Raw genomic sequence first — 19,814 nt, 5'->3', positions numbered from 1 at the left:
TAGTAGTAATAGTCAGGTGTGATTAAGGGTCAAGGTCACAGTTAATATCAAAGGTCATCAAGGCACCTGAGGTTCAGTCCTGGTGACCCCGACGAGGAAGACGAGGTCGGCGAAGAAGAGGCAGAGGCACAGGTGGAGGTGGATGGTGGTTCTGGTCCCTTGGATGGAGCGACAGAACTTGAAGGTCAGCAGACAGAGAACCAGGCAGATCAAGGACACGCTCAGTCCGACCTTCGTGATGAGCTGCAGACCCACGGTGTGCTGGAGAGACAGACGCCTGTCAATCAATCATCCCGTGTGTTACATCATCATCATGTTTGATTGACACATGAATCTGAAGATATTTACTTGAAGCTTCAAATTAATCTTATTTATCGATTATGCGATTAATTCATCGCCATTAATTGTGAAATTAATCTCATTTATTATTTTAGTTTTTGTTTATTTTATTGTAAATCAAACTGATACGATTCTTAATTAAAATTAAGAGATTAATATTTAAATATGAATTTATCATGTAAAAATAAAACTTTTAGATACAATTTTTTCAGCTTCTATAATTTGGAAATACATTCTGTAAAAAAATGTTTTATGTTTGATTAAAAAGATTAAATGTGGAAAAAAAATTCAATATAAACAATTTAATGTCGAAGAATTCAGAGTAAAAATGTTTTTAAAAAATGACGATAAATTCAAACTGTTAAAAAAAAGTAAATAGTGTGTAAAAAACATAAAAATAAATAGTAAAGTAAAGTGGAATAATTGAATGTATAAAAATGTAACATGAAAAATTCAATGTAAAAAATTTAGATGGAATACAATCAACGTGTTAAAAAAAAATCGATATAAATGTAAAATATATCAATTTAAAGGATAAAATGTTTTTTTTTAAAATTAAAATTCAATTTAATGTATAATTAAACTTAATTAACTTAAAATATTCAATATCAATAAAATGTAAAAAAAAATGTGTTCAAAGTCTTTCGGCCTAAACTCACTTCTAAACTTTTTTTTAGTTATTAAAAAAATACTACATTAAATAATAGACTAATTACAGATCATAATTAATTAATCTTGTTTGTTAATCTTATTGTTTTGTAGCAACATTTGGAGTTTTCTTCAACTTTTGTCTTGATCAGGAATGACGAGCAGACGACAGGCGGACACCTCGATGGACGTGAGTGACATCAAGACGGCGAAGCTGCTGAGATGTTGACACGAACACACAGTGTGTGTGTCGTTGGACTGAAGCTGGAAACATCCGTCTCTGGACCAAGAACCCTCGTCGCTCCAGAACACACACACGAAGGACACGCCCTCCGACCCCACGCTGTCCTGCGAACACCACAACTTATATTATTATTTAGTATTATGCATATGTATTATTATTATTTATTATTATTATTTATTATTATTATTTATTATTATTATTTATTTTTATTATTTATTTATATTATTTATCATTATTAATATTAATATTTATAATTATTAATAATTACGAGTATTATCTGTTATTTATATGTATTATTCATATGTATTATTATTATTATTATTAATAATATGTATTATTATTAATAATTAGGGGTAAGGTAAGGTAAGGTCTGTTATTCATTTTTATTATTCATATTTATTATTAATTACTATTATTATTATTTATTATTATTATTCACATTTATTATTAATAATAAGGATTATAATCTATTATTCACATTTATTATTCATATGTATCATTATTATTATTTATTAACAATCATATGTATTATTATTATTTATATGTAGTATTCATATTAATTATTACAATAATTATTATTCATTTTTATTATTATTATTTATTATTAATAATTAGGAATTATTATCTATTATTTAGATGTATTATTATATATTATTATTATTATTACTATTCTTAATATTAATATTTATTATTATTAATAATTAGGAGTATTATCTGTTATTCATATTTATTATTATTATTATTAATAATATTTATTATTATTAATAATTAGGGTTAGTATCTGTTATTCATTTTTATTATTCATATTTATTATTAATTACTATTATTATTATTGATTATTATTATTCACATTTATTATTAATAATAAGGATTATAATCTATTATTCACATTTATTATTCATATGTATCATTATTATTATTTATTAATATTCATATATATTATTGTTATTTATTATTCATATGTATTATTATTAATATTTATTAACAATCATATGTATTATTTTTATTTATATGTAGTATTCATATTTATTATTACAATAATTATTATTCATTTTTATTATTATTATTTATTATTAATAATTAGGATTATTATATATTATTTATATGTATTATTATATATTATTATTACTATTCATATTTATTGTTATAATAATTTATTATGCATATATATTATTATTAATATTCATATGTATTATTGTTTATTATTCATATGTATTATTGTTGGTATTTATTTATATTATTTATTATTCATACTTGGGATTATTATCTATAATTTATATGTATTATTATTATTATTTACTATTATTTACTATTCATGTTTATTATTTTTACACATTGAGTTTGATATTTTAATTCAAAAATAAATGTTTTGATTTCATGTTTCTTTAAAACTACATATAAAATGTTGCGTAAACCAATAGAGTGTAAGCAGCGACTTGATTGGTCGGTCACCTGATCGTCTTCGCACGATTGGCTGAAAGTAAAGTAAACAAGTACCTCAAACTTTACCGATTAAAAAATGTAGAATCGTGAAAAGTTATATTTTTACTATTGGAGTTCAAATATTAAACTATATGAATGTTTGGAACAATTTTATATTGAATTTAAAAGGCTACAATTTTCAAAATATTTAATTTAGAAAATATTTTTTTTATTTATCGGCATAAGAATATTAAACTATATGTGTAAATTTAATTATTAGAGTTTTAAAAATTATAATGAATGAATGAATTAAATAAATAATGTCATTTTTCCAAAGATCCAAACACCTGAAGTACCTGCAGGTGCCTCATGGTGATGTTCACGGGTCGACTCAGGTTCTCCGTGGACGGGTTGGACACGACGACCGAAACCACCCGCGAGAAAACCTGAAAGGTCGGTTTCTCCGCGACCCCCGAGTGACCTTGAAGCTGGTGGAAGGAGCGGTTGAGGGACCTCTCCAGGTTCTTGTAGCTCAAGAGCGCGGCCAGAGCGAATCCTGTGGAGCGTCGCTGGCGTTAAAACCGAGCGTTCTGCGGCGGAGAACGAAGACACGCACCGGGATAGGGTTCGAGTCCCGCCGCCGTCGTCCAGTCGGTGTCGAGCCGAGCCTCGTCGGTGCTGAGATGGATCGGACCCTCGGGGGGAGTCTGTCCTCGTTGCATCGCGATCTCGATGTCTGGGGAAGGAAAACTGCTTTTAGGGAGTTTTGTGTCAGATTGTTTGACCAAATTCAAGGTTAAAAAAATCGAATTGTTCAATTATAAAAGGTGTAAAAAATTCAATGTTAAAAATATTCTTTGTAATTAATAAAATGTGTAGAAAATCAAGGTTAAAAATATTAATTGTGATTAATAAAATGTGAAAGAATTCAAGGTTAAAAATATTAATCGCGATAAATAAAATGTGAAAAAATTCAAGGTTAAAGATATTAATTGTGATAAATAAAATGTGAAAAAATTCAAGGTTAAAAATATTAATTGTGATAAATAAAAGGTGAAAAAATTCAAGGTTAAAAATATTCTTTGTAATTACTAAAATGTGTAGAAAATTCAAGGTGAAACATTTAATTTGCGATAAATAAAATGTGTAAAAATTCATGGTTAAAAATATTAATTGTGATAAATAAAATGTGAAAAAATTCAAGGTTAAAAATATTAATTGTGATAAATAAAATGTGTAGAAAATTCAAGGTGAAACATTTAATTTGCGATAAATAAAATGTGAAAGAATTCAAGGTTAAAAATATTAATTGTGATAAATAAAATGTGTAGAAAATTCAAGGTTAAAGATATTAATTGTGATAAATAAAATGTGAAAAAATTCAAGGTTAAAAATATTCTTTGTAATTACTAAAATGTGTAGAAAATTCAAGGTGAAACATTTAATTTGCGATAAATAAAATGTGTAAAAATTCATGGTTAAAAATATTAATTGTGATAAATAAAATGTGAAAAAATTCAAGGTTAAAAATATTAATTGTGATAAATAAAATGTGAAAAAATTCATGGTTAAAAATATTAATTGTGATAAATAAAATGTGAAAAAATTCAAGGTTAAAAATATTAATTGTGATAAATAAAATGTGAAGAAATTCATGGTTAAAAATATTAATTGTGATAAATAAAATGTGAAAAAAAATTCAACGTTAAAAATATTTTTTGTAATTAATAAAATGTGTAGAAAATTCAAGGTGAAAAATATTAATTGTGATAAATAAAATGTGTAAAAAAAATTCAACGTTAAAAATATTCTTTGTAATTAATAAAATGTGAAAAAATTCAAGGTGAAAAATATTAATTGTGATAAATAAAATGTATAAAAAAATTCAACATTAAAAATATTCTTTGTAATTAATAAAATGTGTAGAAAATTCGAAATGCGATAAATAAAATGAATACAAATGTCAAGGTAAAAATGTTCTTTGCAATAAATGAAATGTGTAAAAAATTCAAGGATAAAAATATTATTTGCTATAAATAAAATGTGTTAAAAAATTCAAGGTTAAAAATATTCTTTGTAATTAATAAAATGTGTAGAAAATTCAAGGTGAAACATTTAATTTGCGATTAATAAAATGTGAAAAAATCCAAGGTTAAAATTTCTTGGCGATTAATAAAATGTGTAAAAAATTCAAGGTTAAAATGTATTTGCGATAATTAAAATGTGTAAAAAATTCAAGGTTAAAATGTATTTGCGATAATTAAAATGTGTAAAAAATTCAAGGTTAAAAATATAATTTGCGATAAATAAAACGTGTAAAAGGTTTAAGGTTAAAATTTCTTTGCAATAAATAAAATGTGTAAAAAATTCAAGGTAAAAATGTATTTGCGATGGGTCAAATGTGTAGAAAATATCAAGGTAGAAAATATTCTTTGTGATGAATAAAATGTGTAAAAGATTCAAGGTATAAAATAGTCTTTGTAATAAATGTGTAGGAAATTGAACGTTAAAGAAAATGTTTTTTGTGAGAAATAAATTGCGTAAAAAAGATTCAAGGTTAAAAAATATTCAACATAAATAAAAAAATAAAAAGCAAAACAAATATTTAGTGCAAAAAATTAAATGTAAAAATATCATCTCTAATAAATTAAATGTTAAAAATATTTTCTGTGATAAATAAAATATGTAAACATATTCAGATTAATAAAATATTTTTTTAATGTAAAAAAATATCTAATGTAGAAAAAATAATCTGTTTAAATAATGAAAATAATTAAAAATAAGAATTTAGAAAACATTTGTGTAATTAATTAAATGTATACATGTAAAAAAAAAAAAGATATTCAGTACAAACAACTAATATATATTAAATGTAAAATACAAATAAAATAATAGTGTTGAAGTTCATATTCAAAGTCTTCAAATCTACTGATCCTATTATTTTCCTTCAGCATAATTAGATAGATTGTGAAACTCGTACCCGTCTCATTGGTCTCCATCTTGGTGCTGTTTCCTCTGAGCTGAGGTGCGATGAGCTTCACCGACTTCTCCACCGTCTTGAGCAGCGTCTGCACGTCCTCGCTGGCGTCCAGGCGACCCGAGGCCAGGATGCTCTCGGTGGCCGTGAACAGTTTCTGTGGCAAGAGAGTCCAGTTAGAACCCAAGACCTTCTTCTTCTTCTTGGTGTCCTTCGGTTGTTTCACCTCCAGCAAAGTGTCTCCGTCGGGCTTCATCGCGGCCGAGCTCTGGTCCGACAGCGACAAACAGCTGTTTCTCATCAGAGAGAAAATGTCTGCCAGACCCGGGACGAGCTGCAGACACACCGGGTCAGAGACTCAGAACCAAGAGGTTCGTCTGGAGGTCACTGGAGTTCAACATCTGAATATTGACTCGTTTTTTATTGAATTATTTATTAATTATTAAATTATGTATTTCTATATTTAAAGGTTGAATTATTCATTTATTTAATCAATTATCTGAATCAATAGTTTGTCAATTAAAATGTATATATTTGTTTGTTGACAACACAAAACAATTCTGTGTTGTGTTAACAACACTTTCTATTTATGATTATTTTTAAATAATTAAAGCTATAATTATAATATATATTTTTTTTCAAATATAGTTTGATATCCTAATGACAAAAAATACACATTTTTTTAATTCAATATATTTTCTTTTTAAGTCTTTTAAATTCAATATGCAAATCAACTTTCAGCCAATCAGGCGACGGCCAGATGATCACGTGACGACGTAGAAACACAACTTTTTAAATGTATTATTTGTGGAAACAGTTTTTTTCTAGAGACACTATTATAGTTTATATTAAGTTTAAAAAGCTATGAATAAAAGAATGTTTTCGGGAAAAGAGTATTCAACTATAACAAAGACTAAATTCCTTTTAAAATGTTTTGAGGTTTTAAATGATTGAATAAAAACAAAAAACAACCTTTCAATGTAGACGTTGTTTAATTCAATTATTTAAAATATATATATTTTACGCTTTAATTGTCTCTGCGTCGCATAATTGAATTAAAGTTCCTTCTTTTGGTACAATTTAAATGATTTGATTTTAAAATTGATTTGAGTTCACTTATTCCAAAAATTCAATCATTAAGAACAAAAAACCACAAAATTACAATAAAACAAATTAAAATATATTTAAAATGTTCTATTGGTCTAATTTTAGCAGAGTTTCTCAGTGATATGTTGTCATTATCCTTTGTTGCACCTCAACCTCTTTAAGTTCAGATTTAATTGAAAATGAAGTATCCAGAGTAACAAAGAAGTCTCACCTCTCCGCCGCCATTGAAGGAGTCGCAGTCCAGCTCTGGACAGAAAAAGAAAAGAAAGTAGAATTTTGTGTTTGTGTTTGAATGATGACGACAACTAAAGCACTTGAACAAATCACTGATGAAACATGTTCGTGATGGAACATGTTTGATTTGAAAAGATGTGCTAACACTCACCTGAACATGGCGTCCCCTGGTTGCCGAAGTTGGTGTATCCTCTCGGACACTTGCACCAGTAGCTCCCGAGCGCGTTCTTGCACGTTCCCACCGTCCCGCAGATGTTCTCGCGCCGCTGCTCGGCTCGCACACATTCATCGACGTCTGAGACCCAACACAGGTGAGAATTCAATTGACGTGTCAAGAATCAAAGTCTAATGTTCATTTTCATAACTTTTCCTGTAGAGATCGGACGTGTGAGAAGAATCAATACAACATTAGATCAATCAATATGAGAATGACTGATGACTGAGGACGAGAAGATACAGTCGATTCCAGCAGCTTCTCTTTGCGCTTGATGGATCTACTGACTCCTTTAAGAAACATATTAAGACGTTTCTATTTGTTCAGGCTTTTCCTTGATTTTCTGGAACTCCTGTGTTGTTCTCAGTACTATCTTGATCTTTAAAGTATGTACTTTTTTGAGTATTGTTTTGTTTGTTTAAGCGCTTTGTGACCCTGGTCTGGAAAAGTGCTATATAAATAAATATTACTTACTTACTTACTTACTTCTCCAGGTTGATGTTTGGACAGATTTGGTCTAAATGACGTCCAAGCTTAGACATTTAAAGGTCGTCTAAAAAAAGTCTAAAAGACTTGGTCATTAAAAAGTAAGTAAGTAAGTAAGTCATTTATATTCAAAGACGTCTGAAAGTCGTCTAAAAATCATCTAAAATTCTTAAAATCATCTAAAAGAAAATCATTTAAAAGACGTCTAAAAGTTTAAAAGAGTCTTTTAAATATCTAAGTCTTTTAGGCGATAAGCTAAACATTTTTCAGTTCTATTAATTCAACCAACAAAGAGTTGTAAAAAATATTGACGTCACTAAAAATCAACGACCACTAAAACTATATAGAAATCTTTAAAATCAAATGGTGAGGTTTGTGTTTCGCTGCAGCGCTGACGAGATGTCAGTGTTTAAGATAAGATAAGATAAAGGAAAACTGATCAAAGGTGGGTAAAATGATACAAAGAGTTCTTATAAGACTGATGATTTTGATGGGGTTGTTTGGCGAAGGAGGAAAAACTCTTTTAAGAAACCATAGATCGATCCTTCTAGGATGAAAATACGTCACGTAACGACTGCCTGTTCCATAAAAAGCATGATTGACAGCCTTGTGATAAAAATACGCTGTCTTTCTAATGGTTTCTTTACGTTTTCTTCTACAGATCTAAAGCTACGATAGCAGGGAATGACTGGACAGGAACAACCTCTTATCATCCGTGACTGGATCAGCTCGAATCCACACTTTTGTTGTCAACAGCTGTTAAACTCTAAAGCGGGACTAAAACGGAAAACCCTCATTAAATGAGCTCATAGTTCACCACTAATGGATGCTAATGGACTGTTGATGCACGTGACTGCTAATCTTCACCAGAGGATGAATAATGTCACGTCCGAGGCTCAGTGAACACATCGTCAGCACAACAGACTATAAATCAATTACTTTATATCTATTGAATTGAAGATAATAAAGTTGTTCGCCATCATGTCGTGGCTGGACCTCAGATGCAACAAATAGATGATTTATTTTAACAGTAGATGAACTTTAACACAACCACACAACTCACTGGGAGTCAATAATTACCGCACAAGCCTTACTTATGGTGCCAACAACAGCGAACTCCTGTGTTTGTCTCGCGATGTCTTGATCTTTTAAGTACATATTATATATATATTTGTGACCCTAGTCTGGAAAAGCATTTTATAATTATTACTCTACCACCCACCTACCTACCTACCTACCTACCCACTCACCCACCCACCTACCTACCTACCTACCTACCTACCTACCTACCTACCTACCCACTCACCCACCTACCTACCTACCTACCTACCTACCCACCCACCTACCCACCCACCTACCTACCTACCTACGTACCTACCTACCTACCCACCTACCTACCTACCTATCCAACCTACCTACCTACCTACCTACCCACCCATCTACCCACCCACCCACCTACCTACCTACCTACCTACCCACCTACCTACCTACCTACCTACCTATCCAACCTACCTACCTACCTACCTACCCACCCATCTACCCACCCACCCACCTACCTACCTACCTACCTACCCACCCACCCACCTACCTACCTACCCACCCATCTACCCACCAACCTACCTACCTACCCACCTACCCACCTACCTACCTACCTACCTACCTACCATTGGAAGTTTAGATACATATTGTTGTATTAAACAAGTAAAGAATTAAAGAGGTCGGGATTTCGTTGAGTTCTAAACGTAGCCTCCCTGTAATAAACAGAATAAAGTCACAATATTTATTAAGATTCTTTTAGTTGCTACTTTGTCTTTAAAAGGCCACAAAATCTACTTTCATTGGAAAAATGTTTCTTCTCACTGCTGGAGCATAACATTGTTAAATCAAGGTCAGATAGAAAAAAACTAATTATTTCCAACAAAGAATACAAAGTTTATTCTGCAATTAGATTGAAATACAGGTATAAAGAAGTGACGACAAATGGTCGTATCTTATAAGATTCACAAGGAGCCGAAAACATATTTTATTTGAGGAACACATGGTGCTGATAATACAACGTATGCAACCGTTTGCGTCAGGAAAGGCTGTTTGGACGTCGTGATAATAGAACACACGTGTCAACGGTTGTTGTCGTCACCGACAGCTACTTTCCATCCACCGTCTCCCCTGCTGGTATAAATAGCTACTTTGAGCCGGCGGCCTGGTTTTATGGCAACACCTGCTCCCTATTTCCTTCAACAATGAGCCAAAGTGTCGGAGAAGTGAAAGACGTTTTGTAAACCGATGTCAGGAGCTGCTCCTCGGAGACCGAGCTGCAGCTCCGGCGCTGGAGCGAGGGAGGGAAAGGTCGCGAAAAGGTCGCCAGACAAGTTTATTAAGGGCCGTTTGTGTAATCCTGTTTTTTTAATCGATTATTTACGACGTTTGAAATGTGCACTACATTGACTATATTCCCGGAATACGAGCTAAATTGATTGAATTATCTCCCGGGTTATTGGATTAAAGGGTCACTCACATCCATCTGGGAATGTCGTCTTGAAGCAGTGAATTCTATTTTCTGCTCGTTTACTGGAAGGTATTTTTGTGACAAAGTATTACTTTAGTGCTGGCAGAACCAACTCACAGGAAATGAGTAGCATCAACAATGTCATGTTCCACTTTATTTGAGATGTATTTTGTGCTCTCACTTCCTGTTTTCTCCTTCCCTATTTGCATACGTTGACTACAGGCACACATGGATTTCGACAGCCATGAAAACACCTACTTCAACCCCGAGACTTGTGTGGCGGATTCAGGGATTTCCTATACTGGTATTAGAGTGTTTCTCTTGTCTCTTTACTATTTTTGCCTTTTTGCTTCTGTGCGCGTTTTTAACCCTTACCGGGTTCTCTGCTCTTATTTTTTGTTACATTTTATCCCCCAGTTTGGTTTTGGATTTTTTGGTTTATTGGCTTTTGGAGAAATTGGACTCTGATCTCTGCTGGTTTTGCTGTATTTATTTGCCGCACCTGCAATAGTTGTCTGTGAAAATAACACCTATATTTGACAAAAAAAAACTCCGATTATTATAGATAGATATCTTGTTAATCAAAGTTTCTTACATGACAGAATAGTTGGTGCCATTCTATCACACAAGGTAAAACGTACCTTTGGAGTTCTTCCGTTCTTCTGTGTGTAAGTATAATTTATGTTGTTGTTTATTTAATTCCTGTTACGATCTCTGCCTATTAGATTTGATTTTGTATGGATTTTTCTCAGGACGATCCCAAACGATGTGTGGCCGGACATGGAAACCTGCTAATGAATCAAAGCCGCTGCCAGCGATCTGCAACCATTCTGCCTTTCAATACACGCCAGACTATCCATGGCCCGGTGTCGGCTCGTCTTACAGTGTTTATTTAGATATTTATTCTTAGTCATTTTCAGTTTCTCTTTTTTTCTTCAATGACTTTCCATCATTCTATAGTGGATCCTGCACTTTGATGCCACACTGTGCAGACTTTTGTTTGATTATTTGAATAATTTGGGACTCGACATTGAGACAGGACTCTGCCTCCATCTTGATGACATTTTTCCTACTGATTGTGATACATATTTGGGCTGTTTTTGCATATTAAGTTTTCTCTTAGTATCATTATCTGTGTTTTGTGCACTTGTCTCTTGACTAGTCCATGAACAGTAAAGTTTTGTTGTGTGTGTTGTGTAGAAACACAAAACTTCGTACCTGTACAGTTTCCCTGAGAGCTTGTGTACCCAGGCAGACATGAGCACCTGTAGGTTCCGATCAGGTTAGTACAGACAGCCAAGCGACCACAGATCTCGTCGACCTCCAGGCACTCGTTGAAATCTAGGATTATAAAAAAAAAAGGGTGAATACATGAAGGAAATGGAGTCACATGATGTCAGACTCACCTTTGCATTGCCCATCCAGCGCTGTGAAGTTCACACAACCGTTCATATTCTGGAAGCCTGGCTTGCACTGACAGTAGAAACTTCCTCTGGTGTTGAAGCATTGAGCGTCGTCCCCACATTTTTCTACGTTTTCCTGGCACTCGTCTCTGTCTACAAGTTGAGATATTTACAAATAAAATCAATAGATTTTCTTATAGTGCTGCTTCTTGATTGGTCCAGCTATGCAAGGCTGCAATCTGATTGGCCTGAGCTGAGAAAGGAAAGTTCTGACTTTGAAATATGAAACAATTCAGTGGATAATTCATCTGCTATGGAATTATGCACAAACTAAATGGAATACCAGACTTTTTTACTTTTCAGATCCAAATATAAACCTCTGTCGAAAACGTTTAACCTTTTTTCAGTTTGAATGCAGAAATATTCGGGTTTGAGGTGCAGGGAAAAAGTTGCATCATAGATCTGTCAGCCAAAGCCTCAAATGTCAGAAAATTAAAATTGTGGAAATAGTTTGGAACAATTATCGTCACGACGAGATGCCAGATGATGAAACAAATGAATGATGAAAAAAATAATCTTATATAATGATTCTGAAGTCACTAAAGAGTTGATCCTCGGCACTTCTTTCACTTATGTCGAAGGGTTTTTAATCGATCACTATAATCAGTATACAATTGTTAATTCAGTATATAATGTAGAACTAATACTGAGCTTTAAAAATGTATGTTTTATGTCGTCATTTTCCCAAAGTTCTTCTGCAACTTATGTGTTTTGATCCAAAGCGTAATTAGCATTAATGTTTGTGTAGCTTTTCTGCTAAAATATATCGTATATGACCTGTTTAAACCAACCTATGTTAGCAACATGATCTGTAGTTTATCAAGAAGTCCAAGCACAGCGTTTATGCTGACATTTGGTTTTCAGAGTAAGTGAAGGAACAATTATTATACGTGTAAACTGTAGCTGCTAACATTGCCCTGTTGTTTGAAGCTATTAGCCTAAATGCTATTGTCAGGAACTGGCTTGACAAGAAGTAGCTTAAATGTTAATATAGTAAAGATTGTATAAACAACTCAATTACTTAAAAAGAGAGATAACGTCAAGAAGTACTTTTTTAAAAAGTGAATGTATTCTGAGATGCCTGTTGAAGAGGTACATTTTTGCTCCGAATGAAGCCAAAGTGAAGCATAAATGTAGCTTACCCGCTAACAGAACCTTTCCTAAACTACATTGAAGGTTTTACTGTAAATGAACTATTTTTTAAAGCACAGACAATAGTTGATGTACTTTAAACCAAATAAGTACACACGACAAAAACAATTGCTAAACTAGCACAGCAAATAAATAGCTGAAATGCTAATTACACAATTATCTATACTTGCTAATATGTGGCTATGCGAACATTGAGCAAGTGTTAAATCTATTCTTTGAAATGACAGCCTTTTCGAGGAACACTCTCGGTTTCGTATTTATTTTAAAGTTACTTTGATACCTCGAAACACAATACCTCGAAACGCTTGACAAGAAAAAAGTCATACCAATACATATGCCGTGTTCGTTGGTGAAACCTATGTCGCATTCTGAGCAACACTTCCTGAAGACGCACACCAACACTGGAAACAAACAAACACAATCGTCAACAACAGTGTGTGGTTAACATGGAAAATATCACTCATAACAGTTTCTGACTTTCATTTCCCATCTAATGTAAACATAGAAATAATGAAACTGTAAAGTAATGTATTCTGTGTTTGACTCGTTATTCAAAAAGCCACCACAAGAAATTAACATTTATTAAAGTGATAAACAATTATGGATTAAACTTTATCTCACAAATGTGGTTTTACATACATAAAGTATATTTAGATAATATGGTAAGATAATATATTTATTTTATATCCTTTTTTTAACCAGACACATTTCATTATATTTAAAAATTAAGACATTTGAAAAATAAGAGTAAATAAGAAGAAAATAATGAATTAAATGAATGCCAATCATAAGTGTTTGTGCCACTACTTGACTATTTTTATTTTTTTATTCTTCAATTCTGCTCGCACTAGTGTGAGAAACCAATTTTCAAGTTTATTCCGATCCACAAAGTTCCAGGATACGAAGTTTGTAAGCTCAACATATCATTAGTCGTACGGTCCGGTTCTTTCCTGGTTGTTATTTTGGTTTGTTGCACCCATGACAACAACACACACACACACACACACACACACACACACACACACACACACACACCCCCACACACACACACACACACACACACACACACACACACACACACACACACACACACACACACACACACACACACACACACACACACACACATACATTCACTGGATGTGAGTTCATAAATGTCACAATGAACCGTCTGTTCCGGAGCGTCTGCAACGAATCCTCTGGTTACTCCAGGTCGGGCGAGCGAGACACACTTTGTCACGAAGAGTGATAGTGAAAGAAGAAGTGATGAAAGGCAGAGAGGGAAATGACTAAGAAGGAACTGGTGATTTTCAATGAATTATTTTGACAAATGTACATGCAGCCATTTGTTGTTTCCACGTGGATATGAAGTTACTTTCATGAGCTGTACTGTGTACATACGTTCCTCTCTCTAGTTTAAATGAACCTGATTTATGTATTTTCATTGTTTACTTTGGAAGTCAACAACTGCTTCAAAGAACTCTTGCTAATGTGTGTGTGTGTGTGTGTGTGTGTGTGTGTGTGTGTGTGTGTGTGTGTGTGTGTGTGTGTGTGTGTGTGTGTGTGTGTTACCATTGTCTTTCCAAGAAGAGCAGAGATATATTGCAATAGTAGCGAAGAAAGGTGCTTTTTGAACGTGAATTTTTGACGTTTTATCGCATTTCTGATGCCAAATCGGTTCTTTGAGCTAAAGAATATATATATATATATATATATTTTGAAAGTATGTTTTAAATTAGTTTCCATTCTAACAAACCTTGTCTTTCTTAGTTCTGTCATTTTGGGGCAGAATCATCAAGGCTATCAGGACTTTTTAAAACACATTTTCAACGTGTTTATTTTTTCTAATTCAACATAAATATCTTCATTATTCGTGAAAATGAAAACAAACATTCTTCCATGAGAACCCATGACATGTTGGGAAATAAACACCTGGAGTCTGGCGTCACTTGACCATGTCTTTTATCAGGGTTTTACTTTTGGCTCCAGTTTATCAGACAATCTAGAAGTTACTAAAGTAAACTGGAGACTCTCTTGTAAGTAATTCAACATTCATTCAAGTTTCAAACGTGAATAAAGTTTTTCTACGTTTGTGTTTCTGATCCGAGGACAGCCGCGTGGGTGAGGTCTTCTTATCTGCTGAAATGTAATGTTTGACACTAACCAGATAAGGGAGGAGGATGCTGGGAAAATAGACGGTAATTCAAACTACAGTTTGACATAAGAGGCCCGTCAGTACGAACTGAAGGCGCTTCAAGAATTCCCACTTGAATTATTGAATGATTTATCTTTTGAAAAATTACTGTCAGTGTCTGGATTTCTTTTTATCAGTCGTCAAATCACATTCTTGACTCGGAGTCATAAAGTATTTAAAATATAGCTGATTACAACATGATCATTCCTTATCGTTTGATAATGTCTGGCTCTGACCAAAGGTGAAAACGTCTTGGCAAATAGTCTTGTGATCATTTTATTAGTCATCGTTCGACCACAACAAACAACAAACAGTTTCAAACAAACCTTCAAATCATTTAACTTTCATTTTAAAACATGTCATCTGGTGGATTGATTGACAGATTCATTCATCCAGTTTTTCCTCTTTCCTGAACTTTTCCAAAAACTTTCACAGAAGCTGAACTTACCCAAAATAAGGACAACCTTCCTTCGCTCCATCTCAGAGAAACACAGAAGAGCTTCAATCCAACGAAAAGATCCTTAAATTCCCACAGCGTCGCAAAAGTAAATCCTTGCGAGGGAACAAATCCACGCGCTTGAGTGAGCAGAAGCAACTTTCCCTCCTCGCAGTCTGATCACGCCTCCGTCTCTGATCCCCACCCCTTCTTTCTTTCCCTCCTTCACTTCTCCCTCTCTCTTGCTTCGGCTTCACCATTTACTGCTCTTTTCTTTTCCCCTTCCTATCTTTCCATCCGAGCACATTTCACACACTGACAACGTATCGTATTCTCTAAACAAAACCCTCCTCTGTCTGTCACGCCGGCCTCGCTCCAGCGAGCTCTGATTCAGGAGCTTTTCAGCCCCTGAGAGGAGGAGGAAGAGGAGGAAGAGGAGGAGGAGGAGGAGAGGGTGATGACTAACATGCGCTCTAAACAGCTGCTGCTCTCCTTCTTTCTGCCAGTAAGTAACGGTATATCCAGTCCAGCTCGGCCACAGCTCCGCCTCCTCTTCCTCCTTCACCTCCTTCCACTGAAGCTCGATCTTGGACGAAGTTCATTAGATCCGTGACTCTAGAGGAGGATCATGTCATGGTTGAAGGGATTCCAAAGAAAAACCTTCACCGTACTCAATCTTCTACGTAGAACTTTACACAGTTACTCTCTAACATGTTTCTCCTCCACATCTTGGTTGTCGGACGTATCACTTTCACCTCACGTTGCTGAGCAATAAATACGACTTGATTTATGTTCCCTGTCGTCTTATATCTATTAATGTCACTCCAGTCGTTTAGGTTCTCTCGCGGTGCTTTTTCTTCTTCTTTCGTTTGTTTCTTCTCGTCTGGACTATTGTAACAGTTTGTTTTCATGTCTTAACAGGAAGGATCTGTCTTGTCTGCAGTTGATTCAGAACTCTGCAGCGAGAATTCTGACCCGCTCAAGTAGGAGAACTCACATTTCTCCGATCCTTAAAACTCTTCACTGGCTTCCAGTTTCTTTCAGAATCAACTTTAAAATTCTGGTTCTTACTTTCAGATCTATTCATGGTCAGGCTCCTCCTTACATCACTGATCTGATCCAGCCTTACACCCCAGCTCGGGCTCTGAGGTCTGTGGATCAGAATCTACTTATGGTTCCACGCACACGGCTCAGGACCAGAGGAGAGAAATCTTTTCAGGCTGTTGCTCCTAAGCTTTGGAACGATCTTCCTCGCTCTTTGCGCTTGATGGAGTCTACTGACTCCTTTAAGAAGCATCTTAAGACGTTTCTATTGTTCCTTGATTTTCTGGAACTCCTGTGTTGTTCTCAGTATTATCTTGATTTTTAAAGTGTATATACTTTTTTGAGTATTGTTTTGATTGTTTAAGCGCTTTGTGACCCTGGTCTGGAAAAGCGCTATATAAATAAATATTACTTACTTACTTACTTACTTACTTCTTGACCTCCATGGCTTTATTCGTCCGCAAAGGCCTGAAAACGGTTGTATGCTAACTACTCCCATATTATGAGCGACATTAGCTTGAATAGGCAAATTTTCTTCACTAAGAAAACTGAACTAAACAATACTGATCCCACCGTCCGATGACCTATGACATCACCAGGACTCATTCCTCGTGTCCCTCCAGACGATCTTCAGTTTCCCAGCATTCTTATCCAGCTGTGACCTAAAGAACAGATTTCAGAGATCATCGGTTTTAGCAATTTTACTTGTACAAGGAGAGCAAATATAGAACGTATTCATAGCCTGTTCCACTTCTCTCTGAAATCGTCGGTTGCATCTTTATATTTGAATTTGAATAGGCAAATTTTCTTCATTTTATTCCAAGGAAGGCTTTAAACTATAATAGATTGGGATCTCAAATATGAAACAAGTTAAATTCTATTTAAATTTTCCATTTTTCAGAATCTGTCGCAATCATTAAAAAAAATGACACTCATGTTAAAGGAACAAAAAATCATTGGCTTCCATTGCCTTTTCTTTTAAAATATTTTTGTATCTTATACAAATCCCTGAACAGCGCCACCTACTTCGGCTAGTATCATAGAAAACACGACGCTCCACGAACTTTGTTTCGTCTCCTCGGGTCAATTGGCTTCTTTCCCGCGGTCATGGTCTTGGCCGAGCTTGAGCGGTTCCCGGGGGAGGGGTTTCATATGATGTAAACATTCTTTATTTATGTTTCTCTTGGTCCCTAAAATCAACACCACTGTACTGTGGTCTCAGGCACCATAGATTGATACTGGACCACTCACCCATAAATAATCAATATTTTATCAAAAAGAATATTAATCTGTAGTTCCTGATGAACTTTATGACACTTTGTGCTGTTTTTTTTTGGAAAAGGCAACGTCTTATGCTAACCATAGGAGCTCCAGTTAAGATAATGCAACATGGCCCTCTAAGGGCCACTTAAAGTTGACCCAGAAACAACAAATGATGATACAAAATAAAAACAAACCCCAGATTTATATTGCGTCTTCAAAGTAAGTTAATTGGCAAAGGTCTCAAGGGAAAACGGCAGATTGTTGAGGCAGAACTGTAGCTCTTTATCTAATGTGTCGCTGCCGACATCACAATGAAATCTGAGCTCTCAGTTGAGTGTTTGATTCTAAAGATTTCGTCTGAAACATGATGCTGGAAATGGTTTTAATTTGGAGACATTAACAGTTTGTTGCACAAGGTCCGGGTCCTGAAGTCTGTAACCACGACTCCCACATCGATGTTAGATGGATCTCGATGTTTCTTGATCAGACACGAATCGATACCTCAGTTTATCCTTCTGACAGTTTTAATGGCCTGCGGAGCTGCATTCCCAGACTCAAGTACTTACGATGTCTGTGGCACAAACTTCTCGATGCTTTTTCACATTCTATTCTTAACTTATCAATACTGATGCCAACCTCTCGTAGAACTCGCACACTATCTACGTTCGTACGCCTTCTCTCCTCCGACGACCAGTGAGATCACCAGTGCTGTGTCTCAAATCGCATACTAGCGTACTAAAAGTTAGTATTTTTAGTACGTTAGTGTGTCTCAATTCTTAGTATGCGAAATTTAGTGCGCCATGCATACTAAATTGGTGTACTAACACGCCCACAAAACTAGCATGGTTCGATGGACACTAACCACACTAAACAGCCGCCATTTTAGTGACGTTTTAAACGGAAGTTACGTCATATATAAATGCATATATATGCATATAATTAAATGTGTATTTTCAGCAGCAGTAGGAGGATAAACACGTCTTCGCTGCTGATACCAGCTTAAATATCTCGCGATTATTTAGATTCTCATATTTTTTCTTTATTTCTTTTTCCAAAGTTGCAATACGTGCTGCCAGCAGGTGGCGATAGCGTTCAAACAGCTGGTTGAAACATCGTTAAATAGAAGTAGAAGAAGAAGCTGTCATGTGATTTCCGGTTAGTGTGTAGCTTCAGGGTTTGATTTGAGACATACTATCTGCGGAGAATTTGCGTACTAGTTAGTATGCATACTAAACTGATGCATACTAACTTCTAGCATACTAAGATTAGTATGCGATTTGAGACACAGCACAGGACTCATTCCTCGTGTCCCTCCAGACGACCTTGTCTTATTTCAGTTTCCCAGCATTCTTAGCCAGCTGTGACCTAAAGAACAGATTTCAGAGATCATCGGGTTAAAGTCACAGCAATTTTACTTGTACAAGGAGAGCAAATACAGAACGTATTCATAGTCTGTTCCACTTCTCTCAGAAATCTTCGGTTGCATCTTTATACCCTTTCGTAAGTTATTGTTTATTCGAGAGACAAGAATAAAGTTCACAACCGGAGGAAGAAAAAAAAAGAATGGAAAAAATGACAAAAGGTCTTTAAATAGAGCGCAATGGTTAGATTCTGGTTCTTCTTAAATTCAGTTTCCATCTTAAAAACAAGCAACGATTGAACCTGTCAATACCTGGTTAAGTAAATGTGATTCATTTCCCATCACTCGCCGCCCACACTTGTTGAGCATCGAACTTCCTGTTGCTGCTTCTTGCCCTTGTCGCCCCCCTGTCTGGGTACCTTCCCCCCCTTTGTGTTATTTTTGTATTGTTGACCCTTGTGCTGCTTTTGCCCTGAATTCTGAGAACAGCTCGTCCATGTTGGTCTTGTTGGACTGAAGTTCTCGGACCAACCTTAAACACTTTCATCGTGCACGTCTTGCTCTTACATTTTATTCAACAAAACAAATATATATAATATGTTTAAATATTTGTGTTTCTTTACAAGTATAAAGCTTGTTGGGAAGGTATAGCTGGGGGGGCATTTGCGGCCCTTAGTTTATGTTTACATGGCATGTTCAATTACAGTTTCCAATATATTTATACA

At 34.5% G+C, this 19,814-nt stretch overlaps 1 protein-coding gene across 1 annotated transcript in view; it reads right to left on the bottom strand.

The window, feature by feature from the left end:
• The window catches only part of adgre5b.1 (adhesion G protein-coupled receptor E5b, duplicate 1), a 23,150-nt gene extending 7,313 nt beyond the window's left edge, over nucleotides 1–15,837 (bottom strand). The window contains exons 1-12 of the mRNA XM_087808398.1: nucleotides 15,435–15,837; nucleotides 13,119–13,193; nucleotides 11,584–11,733; nucleotides 11,396–11,518; nucleotides 7,123–7,266; nucleotides 6,949–6,983; nucleotides 5,857–5,964; nucleotides 5,634–5,787; nucleotides 3,270–3,389; nucleotides 3,010–3,209; nucleotides 1,168–1,335; nucleotides 67–261 (exon numbers count right to left, since the gene is read on the bottom strand). Of these exons, the coding sequence (XP_087664524.1) occupies nucleotides 67–261; nucleotides 1,168–1,335; nucleotides 3,010–3,209; nucleotides 3,270–3,389; nucleotides 5,634–5,787; nucleotides 5,857–5,964; nucleotides 6,949–6,983; nucleotides 7,123–7,266; nucleotides 11,396–11,518; nucleotides 11,584–11,733; nucleotides 13,119–13,193; nucleotides 15,435–15,465 (1,503 nt within the window). The 5' untranslated portion in view covers nucleotides 15,466–15,837. The remainder of the gene's footprint in view (nucleotides 1–66; nucleotides 262–1,167; nucleotides 1,336–3,009; nucleotides 3,210–3,269; nucleotides 3,390–5,633; nucleotides 5,788–5,856; nucleotides 5,965–6,948; nucleotides 6,984–7,122; nucleotides 7,267–11,395; nucleotides 11,519–11,583; nucleotides 11,734–13,118; nucleotides 13,194–15,434) is intronic.
• Between the last annotated feature and the right edge of the window lie 3,977 nt (nucleotides 15,838–19,814).

The sequence above is a fragment of the Callionymus lyra genome, chromosome 1 (assembly GCF_982586985.1).
Source record: "Callionymus lyra chromosome 1, fCalLyr1.hap1.1, whole genome shotgun sequence".
Classification (NCBI taxonomy): Eukaryota; Metazoa; Chordata; class Actinopteri; order Syngnathiformes; family Callionymidae; genus Callionymus; species Callionymus lyra.
The sequence above is the reverse complement of the archived record's forward strand: the minus strand, read 5'-3'. Positions and strand labels throughout refer to the sequence as shown.